Source organism: Lates calcarifer, unplaced genomic scaffold, assembly GCF_001640805.2.
Source record: "Lates calcarifer isolate ASB-BC8 unplaced genomic scaffold, TLL_Latcal_v3 _unitig_959_quiver_953, whole genome shotgun sequence".
NCBI classification, from domain to species: domain Eukaryota; kingdom Metazoa; phylum Chordata; class Actinopteri; family Centropomidae; genus Lates; species Lates calcarifer.
The window spans coordinates 1-15,892 of NW_026118123.1; the positions used below are offsets into that span (position 1 = coordinate 1).

General features: G+C 42.0%; 1 protein-coding gene across 2 annotated transcripts; it reads left to right on the forward strand.

The window, feature by feature from the left end:
* Positions 1–3,588: 3,588 nt before the first annotated feature.
* LOC108880548 (rho GTPase-activating protein 20) lies at positions 3,589–15,857 on the forward strand. Of its 2 annotated transcripts, XM_018672115.2 has the most exons (16): positions 3,589–3,700; positions 5,719–5,892; positions 6,040–6,189; positions 7,861–7,902; positions 8,037–8,121; positions 8,308–8,385; positions 8,743–8,809; positions 9,165–9,374; positions 9,468–9,640; positions 9,726–9,890; positions 10,416–10,528; positions 10,653–10,845; positions 11,548–11,662; positions 12,135–13,054; positions 13,186–14,007; positions 15,475–15,857. In XM_018672115.2, exons 1-15 carry the CDS (start codon positions 3,618–3,620, stop codon positions 13,972–13,974), a joined length of 3,357 nt encoding a protein of 1,118 aa, XP_018527631.1. In that variant the 5' UTR covers positions 3,589–3,617; the 3' UTR covers positions 13,975–14,007; positions 15,475–15,857. The 2 variants fall into 2 exon arrangements, with proteins under 2 accessions (XP_018527631.1, XP_050925395.1); XM_051069438.1 differs by having other exon boundaries at positions 13,186–15,857.
* Positions 15,858–15,892: the final 35 nt, after the last annotated feature.

Here is a 15,892-nt window from a genome sequence, read left to right on the forward strand (position 1 = left end):
CATATCAAACGTAGCAAATTACCTTAACACCCAAACCTATTCTGTCTTATTTGCACTTAATTTGAACCAACTAAACTAAACCAGTCAACAAATGGTTTCTATATATTTACAATATAATTGCAAGCAGGTTTACAAATGTAATAATATTAATTATATTTGCTTACATCATTATAGATGTAAATCATTTAAGAAGTGTTTGTGCACTGGTTATAAAAGCTAAGTAAGGGTGTTAAAAATAAAGTGGCACTGCCTACATTATTATGATTATTAAACTTTACTAGTGTGGAAAAATATTACAGGAAATGTACACGTCAAGTATCCACTGTAATTAGGTTTTATAACATATTAGTTTTGATGCTTTGACTCCAGCACATCTCTCTGTAGCATCTGATTAATCACAGCCGATGGTGATTCACCACTGGTGAACCACTTTAATATAATATGTTAAGTTACATGCCTACAGGTGCATGGTTTACGTTACTGTTGAATAATTTATATATATGATCCTGTAGTATCAAAATCTGACCTGTAGGTCAGCAGTTTAGTTTTTGGTGTTGTAGGTTTCTGCACTGTGAATGAGCTGAAACCATTAAATAAATCAATTAACCAATTAATCTGATAATTGATTAATCATTTAATTTTCAAAAAATTTGGAAAAATTCAAAAAATTCTAAGGCTCAATTTTTCTGCTCGTCTCTGCTCTGAATCACTGTAAATTGACTGTTTTTTGGTCTTGTTATATTTAATTGGTAAGACCAGTCAGTTAAATCAATAATGAAAATAACCATTAGCTGCACCTCAACTGTCCTTTGCCCATTTAGGATGTCATATCTCCCACTGAATCTGGTCAGTTGTTCATCTGTAATTAACTAGACTGTTGTGTGACTGACATATGACATGATGACAGTACAATTAATGTCTGAGGAAGACATGAAAATGTCATGAAGTTTTTTTTTAGCACAATAATAATATGCAAACCTACATGTTAGCCTTCTGTTAGCATTTTATTAATTGATTAATTTGTTCATCAGTCAGTCTGCTCTTTAGTGGCTGTGAGACGTCATGGTAACGTACAGAGGCTACAGTCTGATCTGTGTCCTTGTTTTATTAATGATTGATTCCTCATGTGCTCCCAGCGTCTCATCTGTATGTCTGTATGTACTGTCCCTGCTGGCTCTGTGACAAGTTTTGACAGGATGAGTAAATACAGTGCATTTCCACCTGAAATGAACCCAAGTCCCCTGAGAGTTAATGAAACAGGCCAGAAAACAACCTTTTCAACACCAGTGAGAGTCAGATAGTGTCAGACTGTCGATTTCAGCATGGACTGTGTTAGCCTTGTTTTTCATCGCTGCACCATTATGAACTACAGTTTTCAATGCTTTCCTATTGAAATGTATTTTAGAGATAGATTTTCTTCTAAACTTGAGTTAGATGAGGCAGAGACATGTGTTATCAGTGAAAAGTTTTGATGTCAAAATGATCTCGATATTTAACATTTCACATGCTTAACAGCTGGCTCTGACAAGAACAACAACATATGGGGAAAAGAATTATTTTAATATAGGAAAGCCATTGTTTTTCTTCCTCATCTGCTTTGTGTTGTGACAGGGTCAATAATATTAGAGCTAATCTGGTGTTGGTCAATAGACCTGTTTCCCAGCAGAAACACATTATGTTATTTTTAAGACTGAAAGGTTACATTGTAATGCTGTGGCTGGAGAGTAAGGAATGTTTCACCACTGTGTGACCCAGCTAAATCAATGATATTACATTGTGAAATGTCAAAAATGTGTGGAGGTGCATGGCGGTTGAAGGATGGACGGGGATTGATCTTTTCTCACTGTGGGGCTTTTAATGTGTCTGGACTGAGAGTGTTGAAACGCCTGCAGACAAATTGACTGCGATGTTGGTCTGTCCACCACTTTGGTCCAGACTCACATATATCAACAACTATTTGATGGATTGCTATAAATTCATGTTCCCCTCAGGATGAATTGTAGTGATTGGTGATCCCCTGAGGCTTATCTAGAGAAAAACTAATGACAGTCCCATCAGCCACAGCTGTATGGGACACTAGACAACAATGATTATACTTTAACTATTTACTAATTTTACAAAATGTTCAAGTGCAGTTTTATTATGACACTACTGGCTTGCTGCAGTTGACAAGATAGGAAAGCTATCAAAAAGTAGCCCACTGATGTTTGTTGCAGCAGTCCCTGAACGCTCCCACTTTGGCTAATTAGCCAGTGTTAGTGTGCTAACATGCTGAATTCAGTTAGTGAAAACTGTAAAAATGACTGTTTAGCATGCCGATGTTAGCGGTAAACTTGTGCTTCATTGTGCTTCAGTGCAGCCTCACGCAGCTGCTAGCATGGTTGTAAACTGGCTGTTCTATCACTGTTAAAGCTTTTTATTCAGTAAGAATCAGGATGATGTTTACACAAATTGCTGGTACCAGTTAAGGTGGAAAACTATATGAAATGTTCCATGTTGTCATCCTGTTGGAAACAGTTATTTTCTGTTATTTCCATCTGTCTGTTTTTACCAACATGATGGAACTGAGCTCTGGCTATTCCTGGAGTCACTGTGGTTACAGTGTTACTTGCAAACTGCCATAAATTATAACATTTCAAGGTAGATTGCTGCAGTAACATAGATGGATAGTTGACTTGTTCACATTACACCACAGGCTGGATGATAAAAATCCAGAGAATTTAAACTTCCTCTACATTAAGAGCTTGATCATGTAACTACTATAATCTGGCCAAGAAAACCCATGCTCAACACAGTAACTATTAGGTGACCATGCCACAGAGTGTGTTAATCGGACATACAGTGAAACATCTGTGGTTATGTAATGGTTGTTTGTCACCTTACTTCACACTCACAAATCCTCCTACAATTAGATTAAATGAAACTTTAATGATCCTCACGGGGCAACCAGGATAATAGGATCCATCAAAGAAGAATAGGATCTCAACAAGGCTGCAAGCAGCATCTGGTGGTGTGCAGAACAACAGGAACAGTGACAGATATGATGTTTTTGACACTTAAACATATGGAGTATGAGTATGTACTATAAAAAACATGACTTTCCATTATCTTCTACATGCAGCAAAGTCACTTTCACTGAGTAGCTGAAGTGTGAGAAAGGTCAGGAGAGTCATGGCAGAGACAGATCGAGGCTGCAAAGTGCTGAAGGAAGTACAGACTGTAAAATGTTGTCTCCCTAGCTAATCTCCATGCTCTGACATTCCTCTGTTTAAATTCTCATGTTTCAATCTGCTGTTCTTGTCGTTTTGGAGGCCACAGTCAGTCCCAGCACTGTGATGAATGTACTGAACATTAGGATGCTTATGTAACCAATGAAGAGAGTGTAAACATGACGTAGATGTGGAGTAAGTTAGCGCCGGGATTTGAGCCTTTTTGGTTTTGCGGAGCTGTTTTATGTGTAATTACATGTTTGAGTAGAGAAGGTGTAGTGTACTAGATGTAGGTGACTTTTTCAAAAAACCCTAGGATACATTTAGTGTATGTTACATCTATATTAATAATGCTGTGGTCGGACAACACTTTGACTTTGATGAACTTTTTTTTGTCCTTTTTAGCGGATGAAATCTCAGAGTTACCGGCGTCAGTCTGCCCCGTCTCTGGTCATCACCAAGGCTCTCACCAGGTCCAAGACTCTCTCCAGGTACTGGTTCTAGTTCTGGCTGGCTTTGTGTTCACACTTGTTTTTTTCAAACACAACTGGAATGTCACTGATACCTCAGCAGAGGTCACACAATCCTACACATTTCTGCACAATATTTCCTGAGAAATTGATGAAAATGTTGAAAAACGCCCTACCAAAATGCACTGGGTTTGTCCCTAGTCTATGCTGCATCCCTCCACTAGGTTTGGTACAAATAATAAATACAAATAATAGACCAATTGGAACTGAAACTCTATTAACGCTATTCAGACAGTCTTCTTGTGGTTGGTAGTCCATTACCAGGGTTGGAGTGACAGCTTTCACACCAGCCTAAAAGAACCAGACCAAACAGGCAAATGCAGAGTGCACAGAGTTTGTTTGAGCCAAACAGGTTAAGCGTGAGAGTAACAAGTCCTGTACATGATCATTATGCAGATACTGAGGAGTGAAACTTCAAATAATCTTAAATCTGGAAGGAAGCACTTGTACATTGGCTTTGACTATGACAGTAACAATGATCTTATTAAGTACAAGGTTCGTAGAGCAGGAAACAGCACTTTTCCTGCAGCTGAAGCTGCCTCAGTTTTGTTTACACCAGCAGGTGTAAGTTGATGCTTAGTGTCATCACACAGTTCAACAGGAGGTGAGCAGGTCAGTGAAAACATCCTCATCCAGTTCTCTAACGCAGAGGTCACAGAGGTCAGGCCACACTGACAAAACCCTGAGGCCACACGCTCACACATGTGCACACACACACATTCACACTCACATGACCCCAGGCACAACCCTGAGTGAGGTGTTGAGTCCACTCGGATAGATAATCCTGCTGTAACCAGACTTATCAGAGGATCAGGCAGCTATTAATAGTCTCTGTCTTTGAACATATGGACTGGGAAAGTGAGGAAGAAATAACCTCATTAAAAAGCTCCTACAGAGGTGGGGCACCCGACCAGACCGTTAATAGTTGTGCTCATTCAGAAATAATCAGTTTTCTACTATTTTTGTTCTTTGATTTGGTTTAAATTGGTCTTGAGTGCAAGAGCAGGGAGCGATCATGTGTCTTCGAGAACTCTTTACATAGACGTTAGCTATGTTTCTGTGTATTAGCAGATTAAGCACTGAATATGGAAAATAACATTTTCTGTTTGCGTTTGATTTTGACCTGAAATCCCACAAACAACTCCCACATCTCCAGCTTTTATGCTAAGCTAAGCTAACTGGCTGCAGGCTAATCAAATAAACCTATTTTCCAGAATTTCTTTAAATGGTGACCTGGCTATGAACTTAACAAAAATAAAAATTCCAATAATAAAATAGTCAATGATTTTGAATTAATATTCAGTAACACTTTCAGTGATATCTCTTTTATTTACATTTATTTTTTATTTACAAAGTCCCTATTCAGATTTTGCTTGGGAAAAGCATCAATTTAAAGTCCTATTTTGCAGTGACTTTACATTTGACTTTGTGAAACCTGCAGATGCCCTGACCTCCCACTGCACTCAATTCTCAACCTAATCACCTATGACTTAAAATTACATAATACAAATTACATAATGAAAGGTACATGGGTGACTCTGATGTCTCATCAATCTCCATTGAGGGAGACAGAGATCTGAAGTGAATAATCTAATGAACGGGGCACTGACTGAGTCTTTCTATTTACACTGAGACATCACCACCAAACATGCCTTTAGATAAACTAACATTGTAAACCTCAAAACAACTCCTTATAAGATAGAAAGGCTTGGACCAATAAGTTAGCTGCTGCTCAGCATTACCACTCAGTCACGCTGATGCAAAAGCAAGTTACTGTCTTACACAAGAGGTGGTTAGAGGTGCTTTCTGTCTTTTACTTTGGCTGTTTTACAGATTACTGGCTATTAAATGCTGTGTTTGCAGAAACAATGACTTGCTTAAATCTCACATTGCAGTAGTAGACTTAAAATTCTGTGTATCTTATTTAAAAGTAACCGTTGTACTGTCCACCTGGCGTGGCCCATGTGTCGGTATTTCAGAGAGAGCTTCCTGGTTCCTGTGTGTCCGGAGACCTGTCCATTGGTCCAGTCCTTCCTCACAGGCTCTGACAGGTCGTTTCTTCTCCACGGACATGCTCAGTTGAAGACAGGGATGCAGACTCAGGACAGACACCTCTTCCTGTTCAATGACATCCTGGTTATTGCCAAAGCCAAGTAAGCACAAGTGTCTATTTTGATGTGGAGCAGTTTAAGAGCATTTTGGCTGCTCCTTGTGTCCTTCACCAATGAATTAGGTTAATGCCTAGGTCTAAGGTTAAAATTAGAGTGTGTGTGGTTGATGGTGCTGGTCCACGTTCCCAGGTCAGCCAACCACTTTAAGCAGAAAGCCCGGATATGCGTTTGTGAGATGTGGACGGCGGGCTGCATGGATGAGGTGTGTGAGGGAAGCACGAACCCAGAGAGGAGCTTCGTCATGGGCTGGCCCACCTGCAACTGTGTCGCTACATTTAGGTAACACACACACACACACACACACTAATACCAGTCCAGTGTTGTTTATGTTGCTTATGTTGTTAGTGTTACAATTTATGTTGCTGTAAATCACAAAGATGCAGAAACACAAATAGGCACACACTTTGGAATGTGTAGAGTGTGTAAACACAGATGAATACCTGTGGGTCTTCACAAAAACAGACAAACTCAACATATCCAGCCTATCTGATGAGTATGATGCTTTGTATAATGTAATGCCATTTCAGTGCATTTGTTTGATACCAGAGTGTTCAGAAGGTCTTAACGTTGGACTGATTCTGGTGAGACATTTTAATGAGATTCCAAGTTAAAAGTCAAACCCAAACATCAGGTTTCTGTAAACGTTGTTCCTGTTCGCGCTGCCTTACGTCAGAGGCTGTAAAACGTGTTTATGTTTCAATAGTAAATATGTTGGTGATGCTGTAAACTCGACCTTAAATGCCACACTAACAGAAAACAGACCGGATGAGGTGTAAGCACTTGTATGAAGGCCTGGGTTAAAATCAGACTAAGGGCAGGAAAAATGTCAGAACCAACTATTTCCACAGTAATAAATAATAAATCAAACTGTGCTTGTACAGCTCCTCAGGTAATGAGCAGATTGTGTGTTGCAAAGTATGACTGTGTTCACATTTTTATTTAAAATTACAGGAGGCAGAACTATATTTAAAGGTGCTATATGTACATTTTTGCTATTGCTACTGCTACTATTGCTATAGTAAAGGAAGTGCAGCTGAAAGGGGATTTGGACAGTGGAAGAGAAGATCCCATGTTTTTTTATATCACACACTGAGTCTAATTACTTCATTATAAGTACATTTGCTCCATATGTACACTGAAAGAGTTCATTTTTCACTGTAATTGTTCCCTAACTCTTACTGACCCTGAGATGTCTCTTCCTGATTCTAAGGTTTGCCAACTCTTACATTAGAATCATGTAAAAATTCATTCCAACTCTCAGCTGAGGCTAATACGAGGCCTCCTCAGCCTGAAATGACAGTATTTTTAGTATAAAATTGCCTCTTTGTTTTACTATTTCTCCACTGCAGATTTTTTACTGAATAAACTAACTTTGCAAGATACACATTAGACTGCTACAGCCTGTGGATTTTGGCTCCCAGTACTTCCACTGGATTGCTTTAGTCAGGGATTTCAGGGTGTCAAGAAGACAAACAGTTCCAGTTATTAAAAACTGTGTCAATATATGCATTTGCATGTTAGTATTGTTTAACATTATGATCATTTCTACATTACAGGTCTGAACGATTGTAAAACAGCAACATTAGACTGTCTCTGCTACTCTTCTCCTTACTCAGTGTCAGAGTAAGAAGCTTTGTAGCTCCAAAGTTTTTAGTGCAATTCCTAGGAGGAATTCTGTGACACTTGAGAAATACAGGTCAAGGCCATGTTATTAAAATCTGCAGGCACATTCAGCAGTTATCTACTCTGCTCAACCTGAAGCTAAAATCTGTCCCAACCCTTTAAAACCCCATTAAAATATGTTAATACCCAATGATACCCATTATAAACTGCTAAAAGTAAATGAAAGTCTATTAGCAGTTTCTGTGCTGAGAGAATAGTTTTATTATGACACACACACACGTACATGCAGCTGAACCCACACGTGATTCTTGTTTATGTTTCCCTCAGCTCAGCAGAACAGAAGGAGAAATGGCTCTCCCTCCTCAAAAGGTAAACTCTGCCTTCACACATCAACATGAAGTATGTGTGTGTGTGTGTGTGTGTGTGTATGTGTGTGTGTGTGTGTGAGAGAGAGAGTCAGGGAAATCTCACAACTCAGTGTTTCCTCTTTGCTCTCTCTGCAGTCGGATAAAAGAAGAGAAGGAGAGGGAGGAACCTAAAACCATCCCTCTGAGAGTGTATGGGAAGGGAATCAATACTTTTGCTGTTGTAAGTTTTACCACTATGAAGATTTTATATACAAACACCTTTAGTCCACTTAAGCTCTGTCACTTTTCCTAAAGATTAAGTGTGGAGTGTGTATTTGCAGTGGTGGCTTTCTCTTCCTCACAGTGTATAGTATATGATGTCCTGTTGATCCTGTACGTGTGTGTGTGTACTGTCTCCCCTCACTAGACCAAGACGCTCCCTGTCAGCAACTCAGATTCCACCAATGAGGTGATCCGACTGGCTCTGCAGCAGTTTAGCATCATAGTAAGTAATAAAGAAAATCTGGGAGAATCAATTAACAGATTAATTTAAAAAATTAACAATGACTGACAAATAAAAAGATATTAGCTGCAACTAGTTGTGACTTTTCTTCCCAACCAGCCCAAACATCAACTTTTGTTAACGTTTGTTAATGTTTTCACAGAGGCCTTGTAGTCTTAGCTTAGTTGCACAAGTTACACGTGGTGTAAAGAAGCAGCATGTGAAAACTAGAAGTGAATACTATTCTTTGTCACATCTCAGCATCCTAAACTGTTTCCCTCTGCTCAGCCTGATGTGGTTTTCAAGACATCTCGTCCTCTAATGGTGATTTTCTGTGTGTGTGTGTGTGTTTTTGCTCAGGGAAATGTGAAAGACTACCAGCTGTGGGTCATCTCCAAGAGGGACAACGCCCCCTATCCTCTAATAGGTCAGTGAGTGAGGTCTGGGTCTAGTTTGACAAAATAGAATCAGATCCTGTTGTAGCTCATGTATCAGATTTTGTTTCCTGAACAAGCTGTGGTTCTATTTCTTCACCTCAACACACACACACACCCCTGTGTCGCTCTGTCTCGTGGGCATAAACCTCTTAGCACAGATGTTTTTTTGGACATACTAGTACCATTCACTCCCAGAAAAGAGAGTGTTTTGTGTGATCTAGCTCCCAGCAACAAGGGGTCGACTTGCACTCTGATAAACGATGGGACGATATGGTGTTGTTGTTGTTAAATAGCAACTAAATCAAGCCTCCGGGGATTGATACTATCTTCTCTTCTCTGTCTCAGGTCATGAGTTTCCCTTCAGTATTCAGATGAGCCATGTGAGACACACAGCGTCTCAGGGAAGCAGCGCTGGAGGCAGGGACGCTGCTGCTGCTGCACCACCTGCAGACAGACAGAAGGCCATGCAGGTGGAGCAGCTGCAGGTGTACAAGCAGTGCCAGTTCATCATGAAGCCCCGACCCGCTGAGCCGCTGCAGCAGCACGAATCTGCAGGTGAGACCCACCGCTGAGTCATTTTGTACTTTGTAACGGTGCATTTGACTGGTTATTCTAATGCATTCTGGGATACTGTGATGTTTTTTTCAGATTTGTCTCAGAAGCCGTTTAAAAGGAGGCGTTCCCTCATCACCTGGGCCTTCTGGCGAGGCTCCTCCTCTCACCTGAATGAGCTGTCCTTCGCCGGTGCGGCCCGCGGCTGCCTGTTCAGCCAGCCGCTCAGCTCCGTCTGCGTAGAGGACGCTCTGCCAAAGCCGGTCATGGTGAGCAGATACACACTGACACAGCAGTGACCTCAACTCCACCTACACAACACCATCCCTCACCTTCTCTGTCCTCTGTCGCCAGGACATGTTGGCGTTTCTGTACCACGAAGGGTCATGGACACGGGGGATCTTCCGCCGGCCGGCGGGAGCTCGAGCCGTCAGGGAGCTGCGGGACTCTCTGGATGCCGGGGAGTTTCAACTCCCTCTAACGCGCGACCACGTCTTTGTCATAGCCGGAGTCTTTAAGGTAGGAGGATGTGTGTGTGTGTGTGTGTGTGTGCGCATTTTAGTTGCAAATGCCAGTGTGTGTTATGTTTGAGTACATATGTGACTGCGCGTGTTACCTTATTGACCCACATCTGTAAGCACAAAATTAATCTGCTTCCATCCTACTCAGCCTCAGTGTGACATGCTCTGCTGCTACATTAGCAGGACAAGCTGTTCACAGCAGAGCAGCCTAGATTGGCTTATTAATGTAATCTGGATTATAATCTCTTATTATCTGGAGGGATAACACAGAGCTCCTGTGAATGAGTACACGGCAGCAGAAACGATTTCTCATCTGTACTAATGATGTACATGTTTTACTTCAGTCAGTTTTAATGGCAAGTGAACATTTATACAGAGTAATAAAAGTCTCTTACATCAGTTGACTGGACATAAACCTTTTGGTTTGAAGCAGAGCAGTCAGCAGTGGTTGGCAGGATAGTTTTTATTCTGAATGATACGACAGAAACAATCAGTCGTGACTTGCTGCTGTGTGTGTTTTCAGGATTTCCTGCGCAGCATCCCTGGCAGCCTGCTGTGTTGTGAACTGCATGAAGAATGGATGGATGTTCTTGAGGAAGAGGAGGAGGAGGACGAGCAGGTGCAGGACATACAGAGGTAACATACACATCATCTGTGCCATTAGTATCGTTTGATGAGATTTCTTACGCTATTTTCTTAACTACTGAAAGGCTTCCCAGAATTCATTGCTCTCCTTTACCCCTGACCTGTCTTCCTGTAGGATGATCTGTCGCCTGCCCAAAGGAAACGCCCTGCTGCTACGCTACCTGCTGGCCGTGCTGCACGGTATCCAGGGAAACGAACACGAGAACCAAATGACCAGTTTCAACTTATCAGTGTGCATTGCTCCCAGCATGCTTTGGCCGCCTGGAGCGCCTTGTAGCCCTGAGGTGGAGGGAGAAGGAACTAAGAAGGTAAGACGTGGTGCCTGGTGCAGCTGGATTCCAGTGGTGAGAAGTTTTCACAAGGCCAGCAAAGATTTTGGGTTGAATATCAGTAATACACTGTGGAATTTGACCCAGACCCACAACACAATCAAATAAATCTGTCTAAGCCATCTCACAGCTTAGTCAGAAAGAGAGTTGTCATCCCAAGAAACAATAGTGACGCAAACTCACTTCACCTCCTGAACCTGCCATCTCTGCTGGCCTGAGATCAGGACTGTAACCCTAACCCTTAAAATGAATTGTTAGAAAAAGACACACAGTGAGCTTCCTAACCTGTAAACTGAATGTTATTTTTAGGATCATTGTGCTTGTTAATTCCTGTTAATCAGTGCATTGTGTCACCTCTAAACTACATCAAGCTTTTCTCATAGGAATGTCTCAATCAGCTTTGTAGAAAAGGCTGAAAGGTCTAATTATAGAAGTTTGACTTTTTGAAATGTGGATGGGAATGTAGCAAACTCCAGACATGCTGTCCTGAAAGAGTTTGTTCACTCAGTCTGAAGCATTGTAACAAGTAGCTGATCAGAAATGATGCACTGTGAATGTTGGAAGCAGAGATGGGAAATTAGACATACAGATTAACAAGCCTTGAAAAGTTGTAGATGTTGAGAAACGCTAACAGTTGTTACACTGTCATCAGTCTTTCTCTTATCTTCTCGTCTGCTGCAGGTTTGTGAGCTGGTGAAGTTTATGATCGAACACTGTCAGCAGATTCTAGGAGAGGATCCATCCTCTCTGTTTGGAGGGCCGCCAACAAGACTCAACACTGACGAGACGGGATCAGGTACAGAAACAATGGAAACGTGACAGTGTGATATCTCTGGTTAACACTGGGCATAGCTACAGTGTTATTCATTGACTTTCATAACCATTATTATAATATCACTGAACTGTAATGCTGTGTTAGAGCAGACTGTAACACCAAGTAATAATTACTTTTCTTATGTTATGGAAATGAATGAAACACGAAAACGTAGCAGTATGGATTAAGAATCTATTCCTTTTATGTAAAGCGTGCTATTTGTAAAATGTGAAGAAAAGGTTTAGGGTTAGCTATGATGGCTAAAACTTCAAACCCTAACCTTTAAAATTTTGTTTGGCATAAACAAGAAACAACTACACAAGTGACAAATGAATGGATTAGAACTTGGATGTCATTTTATTTCATGGTTTCTTTAAACCATCTTTATCTCTGAAAAGCCAAAGATTGTAGAAAATTCTCTACACTGTATTTACTGGCCGTCTTCTCTCCTCAGACTCGTGGATGTACCCTCTGACCGACTCTTCCTACGACAGTCTGGAGAACGAGTTGGACAACAGCAGTGGTGGATCACCAAGCCTCTGCAGCAGAAAGCAACTACAGTCCAAACCACTGCAGGGCAGCCTGGACTCCATCCTCACATTTAGCGACTACGACCAAGACACAGACCCTGATGTACACCACACCCAGACTGACGGGCTGCATGGTCTGAGGTCACGGCCACTTGTGAGAACCAGAGGCAGGAGACAGAACCCAGACTTCACCAGGCCCAGCCAGGACACACCAACTGTGGACACCTCCTCCACCCTGGACTCCCTGTCCTTGGAGGGTCGACACAGACCGAGGCGGCGCTCGGAGCCGGCTATAGCGTATGTGACCAAGTTTCAGCCATGTGTTTCAGGGGGCGCTGATGGTGAGGATGGTGAGGAAGAGCTTTCCAGGAAGCCTGGCAGCCACACACTCCTTCACACACACTCCAGAGGTCAGGTCAAGAGAGGTGGAGGCGACCTGCGTGGTGAGAGGTCAGCAGCTCTGGAAGCCAGCTCCTCCAGCCTTTCCTCTACCCCCACCTCCCCTGCACCAACATGCTCCTCCCTGGACTCCCTGGACTCCCCCAGCAGTGACCACACCAGGGCGATCAGGCGGGGGCTTCACCCAACCAAGACACACCTGCCGTCTGGATCACTTTCCACCTCTGTCCCATCTACACCCTTCACCATCACCTCTGCTCTGACTTCCAGTGGATCTTCAGAGCTGGGGACTAGTCCAAAAGACTCCCCACCAAAAGAACCACTCAACTGGGGGACTTTAAAAGCCTGCAGGGGCCTCCACCCAAACTCATGGCTGAGGAAAGACCGGAGACTGTCACTAACCCAACAAGACAACTTGGACAAAGAAGAAGAGGACAAGACTGGGGTGAGTAAAACAGTAACTTAATCTTAATCAATTAAAACTGATGTAGGGTTGAATTATTTGAATTGCACAATCAGAGCTGAAGCTATTGATCGATCAGTTAGTCATGACACTGTATTTATGTCCACAAACAGGGAGGACCCACTGAAAAGCTGCTCACACTTGGGAAAGCTGGAGGAGGAGGAAAACTCATCTCCAGCAGCCAACAAAAGCCCAAAGTGTCCAGAGCCACTAAAGATTCAGGAGGAGGGGGCCACGCGAAGGGAAGGCCTGGCCACGAGCCCCAAAAGCCCCAGCGTCTTAAACAGGACTCATCCAGCCCCCCCTCTCACCACCGCTCTACAGGGAGCCTCCAGCTGCCCAAATCCTCCTGGGTTCATTCCCCAGACTCCCCGCCAAAGGCCAGCCCGCCCAGCGACAGCCACGCCAGTCCTACAGCTGACGTCACCAACCAGAGGCGAGCAGCAGAGAGCGAGGCGAACGAGCTGAAGCAGCCGTCACCGTCTCTGTTTTACAAGCAGAGTGCACCAGCTCTGTCCCTGTTCAAACGACACAAGTCTCACTCTGTAGAGGAGGAGCGTAACACCAGGCTCTATCAGCGCCGGGGGTCAGAGCCTGGACGGCAGCTCGTGGACCGAGCGTCCACCCTCACCCGGGCGAGGCTGCCCAGCGACCCGGGACTGAAGGTGTCCGAGGTGGATTCAAAGGGAGAGACAGCGGAGGCCCGTTTCTGCCTCTCCCCCTACGCCACCAAAGCAGTGAGGGACTACTTCTCCTCGCACCCACGCAGTAACCCCCAGAGCAGCCAGCAGGTGGCGCTCGCTCTGGTGGAGAGTCACAGGGAGTGGCTGAAGAGATGCAGCGATCCCTCAGCTGAGCCAGATTTTGACCAACTTCTGTTTGCAGAGGAATCCTACGTCTGATCTGTACTGTAACCTGGAGCGACATTAGATCAGGTAAAAGCACAACACAAGTCACTCAACTGCCATGTCATAATGACAAAATGGACGCTAGAAATACAAATACAATACATCTCTGCTGTTTCAAACTAAAGAATTTAAATATTGCAGCTTTGAAAATGTTGATGTTTCATTACAATCCAGAGTTAACAGGTACACAAACCCTGAGAGGCAAATGAGAAAAAAAATTCTGTTGATTAAGTCTGATCTAAAGTATTTTTCCTCCTGTGTTTTAAGGGTTAGGGTTAGGTTACTTAAAACTTAAGTGTTAAGTTAATTTTGAATGTCTCCAAGCACACTTTACACAAGCTGCATATAATCTTACATAACTTGCTAACACACAAAATTTTACAAAATCATATATTACAAAAAATCCTGGCAAAAACTTTTTCCACCTGTTCTTACATCATAAACAGAAGAAGCAACTATTTATTTCAGACTTACAAATGGATCACCAGAACTTTTTCCCACTTGCCCTCAGGGCTTCCGTAGTACACAGCAATTATACTCACTACCTTAAAATAACTTTGGATTGTGTCTTGATATTTGAAGTAGCACCTGAGTCTATAACTAGTTTCACACAAGACTTGGTAAGTTTTTAAAAATACATTTCAAACAAACAAATGAAGCTTATTCCATTGAAGGAATGTGATTTTTGCTTGAATGTCCTCAAGGCTGGATTTACACCTGCAGAAAGAATCTGTGTAAAGATGTTTATCACAGTCTAAACAGATGGATTGATTTGATATCAAACACGTTTTGTTTAAGGAACGTCACTTGTGTGTTTTTTTTAATTATATCAGGCCAAATTTTAAACCTGCCAATTGAAAAACTACCTGCTGTTGCCTTCTTTAATCACAAAGAAAGTAGCTGAATTGGCCATTAGCTAACTTAAGCAAAAAACAGGATTTTTCCCAAGGTTTAACAAACACTATCTCCTATGAAGCATGTTCATACACAATTCGTTTACATATTCTGTGGGACACAAATTGGGATGGTTAAGGCTTGTGCTCAGCGCTAACACTGATTATTATGACTTTTACCAAATATGGTCATCATACAGCTTGTGAACATTGGCAGTAACTTAAAATGTTATTGCATATGAACATAACTAATAGGAGGCATTGTTGGGTATAATTAGAATTTTTTCAGTCACTGTTAGTGTAAATGCAGCCTGGGTACACACTGTGACCGTGCATAGAACTGCTCTTTGCTTTCACTTTTTCAAAGTCAGTGCATATTTTGAGCGGCATAACTAAAGCACAGCTTATATAATAAGAATCAGCAACACGTTCTGAATTTACACAAGTTGACTTTTGTAGATTAAGTTTGTGAGATTATTCACTATTTACAATTTTCATAGACATTCTTTAAAACTGCTTTTTGTGACGTCTGTGCTGCTTTTTGCCAACTGTAGTGTTAACTGAGGTCAACAGTTCAACATTATTAATCTGACTTATCTAGATGCCACTGATGAAGTTTGCTGCTGCGGTGAGTCTTTGCTCTTTAAACATGTGGTCATAAATGCACAATATTTTTTAGGTAGGATCTTTGTTTCCTATCTGTTGCCAACAATGTGGTTTTCACAAAGCCTGTATTGATTAGAACTGATCACATGCATCTTGTCCCACTGTTTCTATGATGTAAATATGATGGGTACATCCATGTTTTACAAGCTTTACATTTTATGCAGCTCAAAACTTTGTTTAAATAGGTCATGAGATTGTTGCTTTCTTATATTGTCAAAGCCTCTTTACCATGTACATCTATTCTTACACTGTACGTTAATAAGCCCAAAACTCTGCTTTTGCAAATAAAAAGAGCTACAAGCAAAAACCGGATTTAAATGAGATGAAATTATTGGTTTACGTTTGTTGTTCTT